The sequence below is a fragment of the Colletotrichum gloeosporioides genome (genome assembly GCF_011800055.1).
Source record: "Colletotrichum gloeosporioides strain Lc1 chromosome Unknown consensus_39, whole genome shotgun sequence".
Lineage (NCBI taxonomy): Eukaryota > Fungi > Ascomycota > Sordariomycetes > Glomerellales > Glomerellaceae > Colletotrichum > Colletotrichum gloeosporioides.
The window spans coordinates 23397-36118 of NW_025544684.1; the positions used below are offsets into that span (position 1 = coordinate 23397).

Below are 12722 nucleotides of genomic sequence, written 5' to 3' on the forward strand. Positions count from 1 at the left end.
TACTATAAGTGAACTACCCCTATAGTGCGGCTGCGTTTATTAAGGTGTACTAAGCTTTCTAATTATATGCTTTATAAAGGGAAAGAATATATACTATAATACTTACTTTTAGATATACTCTAAATACACCTAATAGTAGTGCCTTATAGAGTTAGCTAAGTATATTCTATAATACTTACTACTATATAGGTTATTCCTTTTAGGTTATAATAATAGAACTATAGTGCTAGAATAGCATCTCAGCTAAAGGTGTCTTAAGCTAGTATATATATAACTAAGTAGTATTTCCAGATCGTCTTATAGTTCTTATGATTCGCTAAAGTTAGAGATATAGCAGAGAGTGTAATTCTAATTTTTACAAACTAAATTAAAGCAATAAGCTTATAAGAGAACTTATATTAAAACTTAAGTAGTATAGTTAATATTAGTTATAAAAAGGAGACTTAGCTTTAGTTCTATAAGTCTTTACTAAGGTAGGTATTTAAGTATAGTTAATAATAGTAATAGAGATAATAATTATAATAAAGATAATAATAATAATCCTTAAATAAGGTAGTATTTATAATAATAAAGAATCTAAGTAGAAGGTAGGAGAAGGTATAGGTGATTATATAAGCAGAAAGAGGAAGGCAGAAAGTAGAAAGCAGAAGTAATAAGCTGAGAGGTAGCTAGGATACTTAGCAGCAAAGGCGTTAGCTCTCCTAGTAGGGACTAATATAATAGATCAAATATATTAATATTTTAAGTAATTTAGTATATATCTAGAAATACTTTATTATTAAGCTAAATAGCTAAAAAGCTCCCACTCCTTCTAAAAGCTTAAAAACTCCTACTTTAGAGATATAGCTAAGGATATCAGCTATCTAAGGTATATATAAAGTGTACCTATAAGTGCTGATATTTTCATATCCTCTTTTCTATTAATATAAGTGCAGCTATACCTAATTTTAACAGCAGCTAAGCTGCTTTTCTACCTAATGTTAATCCTAATTCCTCTTATATCTTTAGACACCTCTATCTTCCTCTCTATTAGTATAGTGTGATAGGTTAGAAAAATTCCTACCTAGATATATTTATTAGTATTAGACTTCTTATAGTAACACTTCACAATATTAGGATGAACGTCTAACTACCCTATTTATAAGCCTATATACTAGCTAGGTACTAAGGATTAAGCTAAATTATTAGAGTTAATAGAACTTATAGGCTTACTACTCTGATCTCCTTATACTTTCTAGACTCTATACTCTCTGAAATAAGACAGGGCCTTATAGGAGCTAGTGCGAAGAGGTAGCAATCATAATAGTAGCAGGTTTATGGGGACTAGCATAACATCTATTAAAACAAAGGGTATATATACACTCTGTTACGTTAACAGCATCTGCCCCCCCTTTTTTTCCCCGCTTATATAAAAATATAAAAAAAAGCTAATTTTATACTATGACGCGCATTTATCCGCATTATATGCAAAACGCGCTAAATCTATCGCTAGTACCTTAATTAGTATTAATTATTATAGTTATAGTAGTATTTAAACGTATTACTATATAATAGAGATATAAGGTGTATATTTAATACCTCTATAGTAGTTAATTTACCTATAGAGGTATTACTAACCTAGCTAGTTACCCTATCCCTATACTAATTAACTAGTAAAAAGTGTATTTGCTATTATTAGAGTTTATAGCAATATTTACTAAAGAATAGAAGAAGAGACCTATAGTATAGCTTTATATATCTATCTAGTATATAGTTTATATAGCTCTAAGTAATATAAAAGTATATTAGGGGGCTTAATATAGTTCTTTAGAGTAAATAGCTCTAGTAGTTAATAGGAGTAATAATATTATAACCTGTTATATATAGATAACAGTTAACTAACCTACTTAGGCGTTAAGTAGCTAAGATAGGATATTTATACTATAGGATTATAGGAATAGCAGAGACTCACTTAGAAATAAAAGAACTATAGTATAAGTTATATAATGATAAGATAAGAGATTAGATCTATATACTAAGGATATAGAAGCTATATTTAGTAAAATAGATTCTATTAGACTAAAGAATAGTAATAAGGATAAGAGGACTATTCAGAACTTATATATAGTATAACTTAAGCCTTATTTATAGTTAGACTTCTATAGCTCTTTAGTAATTAACTTAGTATTTATCCTTATAGATACTCTCAACTTACCTTTACTATAAATTACTTATTAAGTCTAAAACTAATTACTTTAGCCTCTAAAGACCTAATCTACTATTAGCTTATAACTTATAACTTAGACNTAAGTTTAAGACTAATTACTTTAGTCTCTAAAAGACCTAATTTACTATAGCTTATAACTTCTAACTTAGACTATAACCTTAATATACTATTATAATATATTAATCCCTAGCTTCTATTAGTANTATAACTTAGACTATAACCTTAGTATACTATTATAATATATTAATCCCTAGCTTCTATTATTAGACCTTACTATTAGATAGCTAACTATAATATTTTAATTACTCCTATTTAGTAAGTTAACTATTAATACTTACTAATAGTAAAACGATAAGTATATCTTTATATACCTCTATTAAGTTACTTATTCTAGAAACCTCCTCCTCCAATAATATTAGTAGTAGCTTAGAGGGTATTAAGTTCTTCTTAGAGTTTTTAAACCCTTTTAAGGTTAGTATCTCCTCTAATATCCTTTTCTAGCTTTTTAAAAGTTACTATAGCGTTCTGAAGTTATCTATTAAGGTTTTTAATAACTTACTTATTTTTATTTATAAACGTCTATATTTCCTTAGATTTAGCTTCTTATTTCTAGATAATACGTTAGAGTTTTTTATAACCTTCTTTAGTAAAGGAGCCTTCTCTATTAGAGTTATACTTAAGGTTTAGTATATTATAATCCTTAACGCTAATAAGTTCCTATATTAGACTCTAAGGCTAGTTATACGAGGAAGATAAAGATCTTAAAGTAGGGGATTTAACTAAAGTGTGAGAAGATATTCTTATTATTTTACTATTAGTAGGTGTTAATAGTTAACTTACTAAATAAGAGTAATTAAAATATTATAGTTAGCTATCTAATAGTAAAGTCTACTAATAGAAGCTAGGGATTAATATATTATAATAGTACACTAAGGTTATAGTTTAGGTTATAAGTTATAAGTTAATAGTAAATTAGGTCTTTAGAGACTAAGGTGATTAGTCTTAAACTTAATAAGTAATTCGCAGTAAAAGTAAACTAAGAGTATCTATAAGGATAAATACTAAGTTAATTACTAAAGAACTATAGAAATCTAACCTTAAGTGAGGCCTAGGTTATACTATATATAAGTCCTAAATAATATCCTTTATCTACTTTTAGGTGATCACCTAGGTATATAAGTAATTATAATCAGTTAGTAATACTAATTAATCACTAAGCATTTCTTCTTATACTCTACTAATTATTCTCCTTATTATTATATAACTTATACTATAGTTCTTCTATTCTAAGTAAGTCCTTATTATCCCTATTAATTCTATAGTATAAATATCCTATTCTAGCTACCTGCTGCCTAAGTAGGTTAGTCACTATTATCTATATATAATAGGTCGTAATAAGATAATATCCTTATTTTCTTACTTATATTTAAGAAGTATAAAGAAGATATTTATTATATCTTATAAGCCCTCTAAAAAACTAAACTCTTAGTTAAACCTAAAAAAAGTAAATTTTATATATAAAAAGTAGAATATTTTAGATTTACTATTACCCCTAAGAAAGTCTATATATTAGAAAATAAAATTAAAGCTATTAAGGAATAGCTAATACCTAATAATTTTAAGGAAGTCTAAAGATTCCTAAGTTTTATTAACTTCTACTATAAGTTTATTAAAAACTATAATAAGATTAATATAGCTTTTATTAGCCTTAGCTATAAAGATATACCTTTTATATAGAAAGAACTATAATAGATAGTATTCTAGAAGATTAAAAACCTTATTACTAATAAACCTATCTTAATAATCTTAGATCTAATAAAATAGTTTAAAATAGAGCTTAATATATCTAACTATATAATTAGAGTATAGCTATTATAATAAAACCTAAAAGGATAACTATACCTCTATACCTTCTTCTCTTATAAGCTCTATAAACTTAAGCTTAACTACTAAATCTATAATAAAGAGCTTATAGTAATTATTAAAGCTTTTAAAAAATAGAGNAACTACTAAATCTATAATAAAGAGCTTATAGTAATTATTAAAGCTTTTAAAAAATAGAGATTTAAACTCTTAAGAATAATTCATAAAGTATTTATATATTTAAATTATAAGAATCTCTTATACTTTATAACCTTAAAAGTACTTAATAAATAATAAATCTAATAGTTAGAATTCCTCTTAGAATTTAATTTCTAAATAATCTATTAAAAAAGATTAGATAATAGTAGAGTAGATACTCTTAGCTAATAATTAGATTATAATATCTTAATACCTAAAGAGACCTAGGTAATTCTTAAATAATAAGATAATAAAAACCTAATATTAGTAGCTAAACTCCTAATAATAGCTAGATAATCTAATATTAGCCTAACTAATAAACTAAATAATAAAGTAATTATAGAATTTTATATACGCCTTATATATAGTTACTAAGGAATTATAAAAACCTAGAAATAACTATAATAATAATATAGAGAAAAGGTTATAAAAAAATATATAGTAAAAATAATTAAGAATTATAAGATATACCTAAAAAGTAAACCTATTTAATACTAACCTTATAGTATACTATAACCTTTACCTATACTATAAACTACTTAGTAATCTATATCTTTTAACTTTATTATTAAACTACTAAAGTTATAAGAACCCCTTATAGGAGTACACTTTAATAGTATTCTTATTATAGTAAACTAACTTATAAAGTATACCTACTTTATCCTATATAAAGAAGTAAGTAATACTAAAGAATATATATATACTTTCCTTAAGTATATTATTACTAATTATAGTATACCTAAAGAGATTATATTAAATAAAGATAAAATCTTTACTTCTAAGTTTTAGAAGTTAATTATAGTATAACTTAATATTAAATAATTAATATCTACTATATTCTACCTATAAACTAATAGATAAATAGAATAAATTAATTAAATCTTTAAAACCTACTTCTACGCCTATATTAACTATAATTAAAATAATTAGGTTATACTTTTATTAATCGCTTAGTTTACCTATAATAGTATAATTAGAGAAAGTACTAAGGAATCCCCCTTCTACTTTAATTATAGATTTAAACTAATTACCTATAGAGAACCTTAAATAAGCCTAGCTATAGTTAAAGCTACTACCTTAGTATAATAAATTAAAGATATCTAAGATAATATATATAAAGAATTTAAATTTATCTAATAATAAATATTAAAATTTAGTAATAAATAAAGGATTAAGGGATTAACCTTAAAAGAGGGAGATAGTACTTACCTTATATAGTAAAATATTAAAATAAAATAACTAAGTAATAAACTTAACTATAAAAAACTTAGACCTTTTAAAATCTTATAAGTTATCTTACTAGTTAATTATAAACTTAAATTCTTAGAAACTATAAAGTATTACTTAGTATTCTATATTTTACTTCTTAAGTTAGTACTATGAGGATTATAAATAAATAACCTTATTATTATAGAAGATAATAAACTAGAATATAAAATAGAAAAATTACTTAACTACTAGTATAGAGATAATAAATAGGAATACTTTATTAAGTAGAAAAACTATAGATATAAAGATAATATATAGAAACTTAATAATAACTTATTTAAGTATTAAGATAAAATTAATAAGTATATTAGGATACTTAATTATATTAATCCTTAGGATAGATTAAGCTTATTTATAACCTTAGAAGAATTTAAGGAATATATAAAGTATATTAATAAAAAAGAGAAATAAATATAAAAAGAAATATAATAGAAATAAAGAGAAGCTAAGAAATAAAGGATATAACTCCTATTAATATAAGTATAACTAAGAGGATATCTTAGACTAATATAATAAGAAAATATATCTATTTACTTAGAGATACTAGAAATAAACTAAGATAATACTAGAGTACTATTAGTATTAAGAACTAAAGGACTAAGTTTAATAAAGTCTAAACTAAGTCTAAACTCCTACTACTAAAGATTATTTAGTACCCTAATAGCTTAAAGGTTACTTACTACCTACCTCTTATAGGTATCTAATACTAGAAGTATACTATCCTCCTTATTAATCTCCTATATCCTCTATTTAAAAGTCTTAGTTTAGTATTCCCTTATTAGTTTCCTAGTTATATAAATATAGCTTAAGTAATTAGTAGTTTTAGCTATTTAAGTCTATAAATAAGTAAACCCCTAATAAAGTATAAGTAGCTCTTTATTAGCTTTTTCCTCCTTCTTATCCTACTTCTTCTACTACTTATTTAACTTTTATACTATAAAAAAGTAAATTAGCTACTTAAAAAAAAAAAAAANTACTACTTATTTAACTTTTATACTATAAAAAAGTAAATTAGCTACTTAAAAAAAAAAAAAAAAAAGAACTAAAAAAGCTACTATATAAGTTAAAGCTACTAGGACACTATTATAAGGCTTCTTCACCTTAATATATATATAATATTAAGATAACTTCTTATTAAAATAGTAAAGAATTTTAGCTTAAAAGTAATAGATATAAGGTATATTACTAAGTAGGGAATAAGAATTAATATATTTAATTAAAGCTTTACGCTTATAATCTTTAAGTTTAATAGTAGGCGACTTCTTTTTTAATTTCTAAATATAACCTAATATAGTGTTAATATTATAAGTAAATTAAGAAGTATAATTAATAGATCCCTAACCTAAGACTAATAACCTACTTATATTAGGTCTTAAGGATAAGACCTATAGAGAGAGGACCTAATATTATAACTTATTATATATAGATAATAGTTAATTAACCTATTAGGTATTAAGTAACTAGGATAAGATATTTATACTATAGAATTATAGGAATAATAGGGACTTATATAGAATAGAAGAACTATAATATAAGTTATATAATAATAAGAAGGACTAATAGAAAATAAGTAATCTAATAAGAGGACTAATATAAAGATAGTAGTTTACCTTTAGGGATTACTTAGATCTTATTAGTTTTAGAATAGAGAGACTATTTAGGACTTATATATAATATAACTATAAATTAGACTTAAAATTAAACTTCTATAGCTCTTTAGTAATTAACTTAGTATTTATCCTTATAGATACTCTTAGCTTACCCTTATTGCGAATCACTTATTAAGTCTAAGATTAATCACTTTAGTCTCTAAAAGACCTAATCTACTATAGCTTATAACCTATAACTTAGACTACGACCTTAGTATACTATTATAACGTGTTAATCCCTAGCTTCTATTAGTAGACCCTACTATTAGATAGCTAACTATAACACTGCTATAAATCTATGAGCATTATATCACTACTATCTAGCTATACAGAGGGAGGTATTAGTTTTAGGAGACGTGCAAGCCCCCTTCACAACTCCACTTATTCACTAACTAGCATATAGGGACAGGCTGAAGCTGCAGCTAGGGCTCAGAGCATAACGCCCATATGTCGCTAGTGGATTCTTACACAAGGCACCTATAAATATATAAGCAGGGATGTACTGATAAGCATAATGAATTGTGCCGGCTTGGCAGTGAGAAAGGAAGGAGAATTCGCGAATGACCAGTGGTTGAAGAGGACAGTCAGGAGAAGAAGAGGGGATGGGGCTGATGAAATATAGTTGGTGACTCTGGTGCCAGCGAAGGCCAGCTGAAGTTCTCAGGGCGCTACTCTACACACCAAAAGAGAGATTCTTCTAACCATTTCCCATCTTACTGAGAAGTATCCAGTTCAAACCCATAACCGACAATGATGGCTAACTATCCCTCGAATCCCTCGCCAACTGGGTTCATACGTTGACCACTAATGGTAACTCCCAAGCACACATCGGCCCCAAGATAACTCGTAATCATTATGCCTCAACATCTCCCTTTCTTCCGTCCACCGACCCTCGGGAAAGCAAGAGAAACATTGAGAAAAGGAAAGGCGGCATCATCCAGGAGGCATACCAATGGGTCCTGAAACACGAGGGTTTCAAGGGCATACAACGTGACGATAGGTGCCGACTTCTCTGGATTAGGGGCGATGCTGACAAGGGTAAGACCATGCTAGTGTGTGGCATTATCGACGAGCTACTGAAACAACCAAACCATTATTCATTCTCTTTCTGCCAGAACATGGACTCACAATCGAATCACGCTATAGCTGTCTTGGAAGGCTTAGCACGTGGCTTGGTTCAAAGACATCCTAACTTGTCCCATTATTTCGAAATATCACATGGATATCCTGTTGACCAGCTGCCTGAGGGTCTTAGTGGTTTCCGCGAACTTGAAGGCTGGTTTGCTAATATGCTCAGGGACCTTATTTTGAGGAACTGCCACTTGGTTATCGACGCTTTGGACGAGTGCGTTATAGGCTAATAGGAGCTGATCGACTTCATCGTCAAATGCGTCGCTCACTTTAGTATAGAATGGATTGTATCCAGTTAATACGAACGTGAGATTAAGGAACGGCTGATGTGTGTATCTTCAGTGGCGACCTTGAACCTGCAGAAGGAAGAGGGTTATATTGACCAAGCTATTAGGGAATTCGTTCACCGCAAGCTCCTGCCTATGCTGTTGTTCTAGGATACGGACTTGCGAGACAGGATCTGCGATCAAACCTATAAAAAAAAAAGGGCTGGTGGCAACGTTTCCTGGGCCAGTCTTGTCGTTGGCTAAACTGGAAAAGCGAACAGCATAGTGGATATGATGTTCATGCTTAAGAAAACCCCTAATGGCCTAGAGTCTTTCTATGAAAATATCTCGGCGCGCCTTTTTAAACAAGCCAATGTATCGACCGATTTCCATCATTGCAGAGAGGTTCTTCAAATGGCGACTGTCGCATATCGGCCTCTAGCTCAGCAGGGAATCAGATCAATGTTGCAGTAGCCAGATAGTTAGTGGAGATGATAGCGTTCAAGTCAATGCAAAATGCGGCGCTTTCCTCTCAGATCAAGAAGATTGTGTCTTCCTTGTTCACCAATCAGCTAAATATTACCTTACACGGTTTCTCAAATCTCTGTCTAGAACTTCTGTCGCAGAATTTCACCACACACTAGCCATCCGAGCTACGCGTCGAATGCAAAACGTGCTGCAACGGAACATGTTGAGAATTCTTAATGCTAAAGTCTCAATTCGATATATAGACAACAGATCGATGAGGGCTGAAGAGAATAAGTTGGTGTAATTTGAATATTGGATTCTGAATAGGGTCGACCACGTAGCTGGTGGAGGCAGTAGACGCAGAGAAATGCAACGATGCTGTGCAATGCTTTCTCAAGGGTTGCTTGCTCTACTGATGGAAGCCCTGAGCGTGACAAGAAACCTGTTAAGCGGTACTCACATGTTATCGATGCTCTTGTCTCTGATCCAAGTGAGGTTTCGAGTTATCCATTCAGAAACGATACCTAATCCCGCAGTCGCAGGGAGAAGCCATACAACTTGAAGAACTCGTCCGATATGCACTGCGATTTATGAGACACCACTGGGCAACAATCGAAGAATAGCCCCTCCAGATTGATAACTCCGCATTTGTGTTCAGTCCAAAGAATAGCGTGGCCAGGCGGTTGTTCAAAGATCAAGAGCCAAAGTGGATAACGCACCCGATAGTGGATGAGGATTGGAGTGTATGCCTGTAGACGCTAGATGGTCATAGTGGACCCGTTAAATTCGTGAGGGTTTCCCCGGATGATCGTCAGATTGCATCAGCCTCGGACTATAAGACAATCAAGCTCTGGGACACTTTCACGGGACAACATCAGCTGACTTTGAAAGGCCATGCCGTGCCAGTCAAGTCACTCTGTTTCTCCAACAATGCCAAGCGGCTAGCATCGGCATCTGACCACAACGTCAAAAATCTGGGACACCACCACGGGGCGATGCCTATGGACCATCGAGAGCTACATCGACTCCTTCCCATTAGACTTATCTTCGGCTACGCTGTCATCGACCCTAGCACCAAAGCCAGACACCGTAAAGCTTGTGCAAGGAGTCAGAGATTTGATCATGACCCTGCTGTCAGATGATAAAGACATAGTCTGGTCGGTGACTTTCTTCGAGGACGAGTTGAAATTAGCAACAGCTAAAGCTGAAACTGCTCAGACTTGGGAATTTCACCACGGGAAAGTGTCTCTAAATATTAAAGAATTGATTTATTATCGTTCTCTCTGCAAGGGTCTCGCATGGCATTAGTGTCGTGGGATCAGACTATCGAGGTCTGGACCGCTAAAACAGGTAATTGTGGTTTGATACTAGAGGGCCATAGCGGCTTGGTTACTTCGATTGCCTTCTCTCTAAACGGACTTCTGCCTTAATTGATGATAATGTTAAGTTATGGCATATTAACTTAGGAAAGCAAGTATGGATGAAGGGTATTCATGGCAGGTTATTGAACTTCTCTAGCGACGGCAAATATCTGGTATTAACGCTAGATAATATCATCAAGGTTCTGCACATAGCTAACGGCAATATTTGGAGATATCTTGAGGGCTATAGTGACTCTATCTCGTTAGCTGCTTTCTCTTCGGACTCGACCCGGCTTGTGTCAACATCACACGACAAGACCGTCAAAATTTGGGATGCATATCGATGCACAGCCCAACGTGACCTCTACAGCCACAGAGACTTTATCACCAGAATGAAGTTCTCTTCAGGCGGACGCAAACTTGCGTCGGCCTCTAAAGGCAACACGATCAGAATATGGGACACTACTACGGGAAGACCTCTTCAGATCCTTCAAGGGCCTGGCGCCCATGCGGATCTGTTGGTGTTTTCCTCAGATGATTCCCAGCTTGCGTTTGTGTCAGACGATGAGAGCATCGACGTTTTGACCGTCGGTACTAAGGCAACCCAGACTCTCAAAGGTCACAAAGGTCATGTACACTTGGTAACCTTCTCTCATGACAATATCCAGCTCGCATCAGCGTCCAAGGACCAGACTGTAAAGATATGGAACGCCAGCGCAGACGAATGTTTCATACTTTCGAACGCTGTAATGGCTCTCAGGTCGCATTGATAGTCTTTTCTCAAGACCAGACTCGACTAGCATTGGCATCCCGTGATAAGACTGTCACATTCTTCGAAGTCACTTCAAACCGACACGAACAGATAAAGAAATTATATTCCAGTCATATTACTTTGATCGGCTTCTCCTTGGATGGTTATCAGCTCATATCGTCCTCAGAAGAGAAGACTGTGAAGGTTCTGGATGTGGCGACTGACCAGTGTCAGATAGAAAGAGCTTCAGCAATAGCGGTCTATCTGGTCTGATGACATGGTCTCCAGACAAACGCCAGTTTACTTTGACATTGGCAAAGGACCACTGTCTACGGAAGTTGAGAGAGTATCATGGCTTTTTCAGGTCTGTGGTCTTGTCTTCAGATGGGCGTCAGCTTGTGTCCGCCTCTGACGACAAGACTGTGAAGCTCTGGGAGATTACATGGCCTCCAAACAAACGCCAGTTTACAGACTGTGAAGCTCTGGGACGTTAACTCAGTGACCTGTCTTCAGACGCTTAAAGGGCATGGTTCCTACGTCGACGCAGTAGCATTCTCTGTTAATAGCAGCTTACTTGCATCAGCCTCTGATGACAAGACTGTGAAGGTTTGGGACGTGAACGATGGTCAATGCCACTGGACACTTGATGGTCTTAAGTTTAGGTTTCTCTCAGTCGCACTCTCTCGCGATGGGGATTTGCTTGCATTAGGATTGGAAGATCAGACTGTCAAGCTCTGGAAACCAAGTTCAGGAAGACCCTTCAAGACGCTGAATGGCCATGGCGACAGCGTGCACTCGGTATCCTTCTCAGGCGACAGAAAACGACTAGCCTCGGCGTCTAAGGATAAGACTGTGAAGATCTGGAATGTTGTTCGTGGACAATGTATACGGACACTCGAGGGACATAGTGACCTCATTTGGTCGGTGGCCTTTTCGAAGGACAGCTTGTATCTAGCGTCCGCGTCGGACGATAAGACATTGAAGGTTTGGGACGCTACTACTGGCGACTGTCTTCAGATACTCAAGGGCCACGGTGATAGCGTCAGGTCCGTGTCTCTCTCGGGGACAGCATGCTGGTAGCATCAGCGTCGAAGGACAAGACTATCATTCTCTGGAGCCCAGCTATACGGCAGCATCAGCAATCACTCAAGGGGCACATCGATCATGCAAGGACTACCTTCTTCGGCATCATGACTCGAGAGTCAAGTCAATGGCCTTGTACGAAAGACTATCATGTTTCAGATGACGATGTTTGGATTCAAGATGAACAACGGAGCGTGCGTCGATTAGCTCTGGGGTATCGGCCTGGTTGTCACGCGACCGAGGGATCGAAAATAGCCAGCCATTGGTTGTCCGTCAGGACGCGTTTTGATCTTGGACCTGGTGCTCAATCATCGCGCACGCAATGAGAATTGAACTGGAAGTGTAATCAGTTGGTGAGAGCGAGACTCAAGTTCCCAGTAGACGGTGTCATCGAAAACACAGCCAGCTTTCGATTGGGTTGCTGAGCGATGGGGTTCGGGTTTTCCCTGAGGGTGGCTTGAGCCTGTCTGGCAGACA

The 12722-nt window shown here is 33.5% G+C and overlaps 2 protein-coding genes and 3 pseudogenes across 5 annotated transcripts; all 5 read left to right on the top strand.

Annotated features, from left to right (window-relative positions):
• Positions 1 to 8024: 8024 nt before the first annotated feature.
• On the top strand, positions 8025 to 8753 carry GCG54_00015384 (Vegetative incompatibility protein HET-E-1; the record flags this gene model as incomplete). Its single annotated transcript, XM_045415176.1, has 2 exons — positions 8025 to 8534; positions 8628 to 8753. Coding segments are annotated over 2 exons (636 nt in total), but the record flags the coding sequence as incomplete, so codon positions are not given.
• Positions 8754 to 8873: 120 nt separating this feature from the next.
• On the top strand, positions 8874 to 9354 carry GCG54_00015385 (annotated as a pseudogene). Its single transcript has one exon. A coding segment is annotated over exon 1 (481 nt).
• Positions 9355 to 9425: 71 nt separating this feature from the next.
• Positions 9426 to 10358, top strand: GCG54_00015386 (annotated as a pseudogene). The gene is given in 4 exon segments: positions 9426 to 9619; positions 9674 to 9793; positions 9806 to 10139; positions 10156 to 10358. Coding segments are annotated over 4 exon segments (851 nt in total).
• A 172-nt stretch (positions 10359 to 10530) lies between these two features.
• Positions 10531 to 11435, top strand: GCG54_00015387 (uncharacterized protein; the record flags this gene model as incomplete). Its single annotated transcript, XM_045415177.1, is given in 2 exon segments — positions 10531 to 11157; positions 11172 to 11435. 2 exon segments carry the CDS (start codon positions 10531 to 10533, stop codon positions 11433 to 11435), a joined length of 891 nt encoding a protein of 296 aa, XP_045264991.1.
• Positions 11436 to 11439: 4 nt separating this feature from the next.
• Positions 11440 to 12571, top strand: GCG54_00015388 (annotated as a pseudogene). Its single transcript has 2 exons — positions 11440 to 11552; positions 11627 to 12571. Coding segments are annotated over exons 1-2 (1058 nt in total).
• Positions 12572 to 12722: the final 151 nt, after the last annotated feature.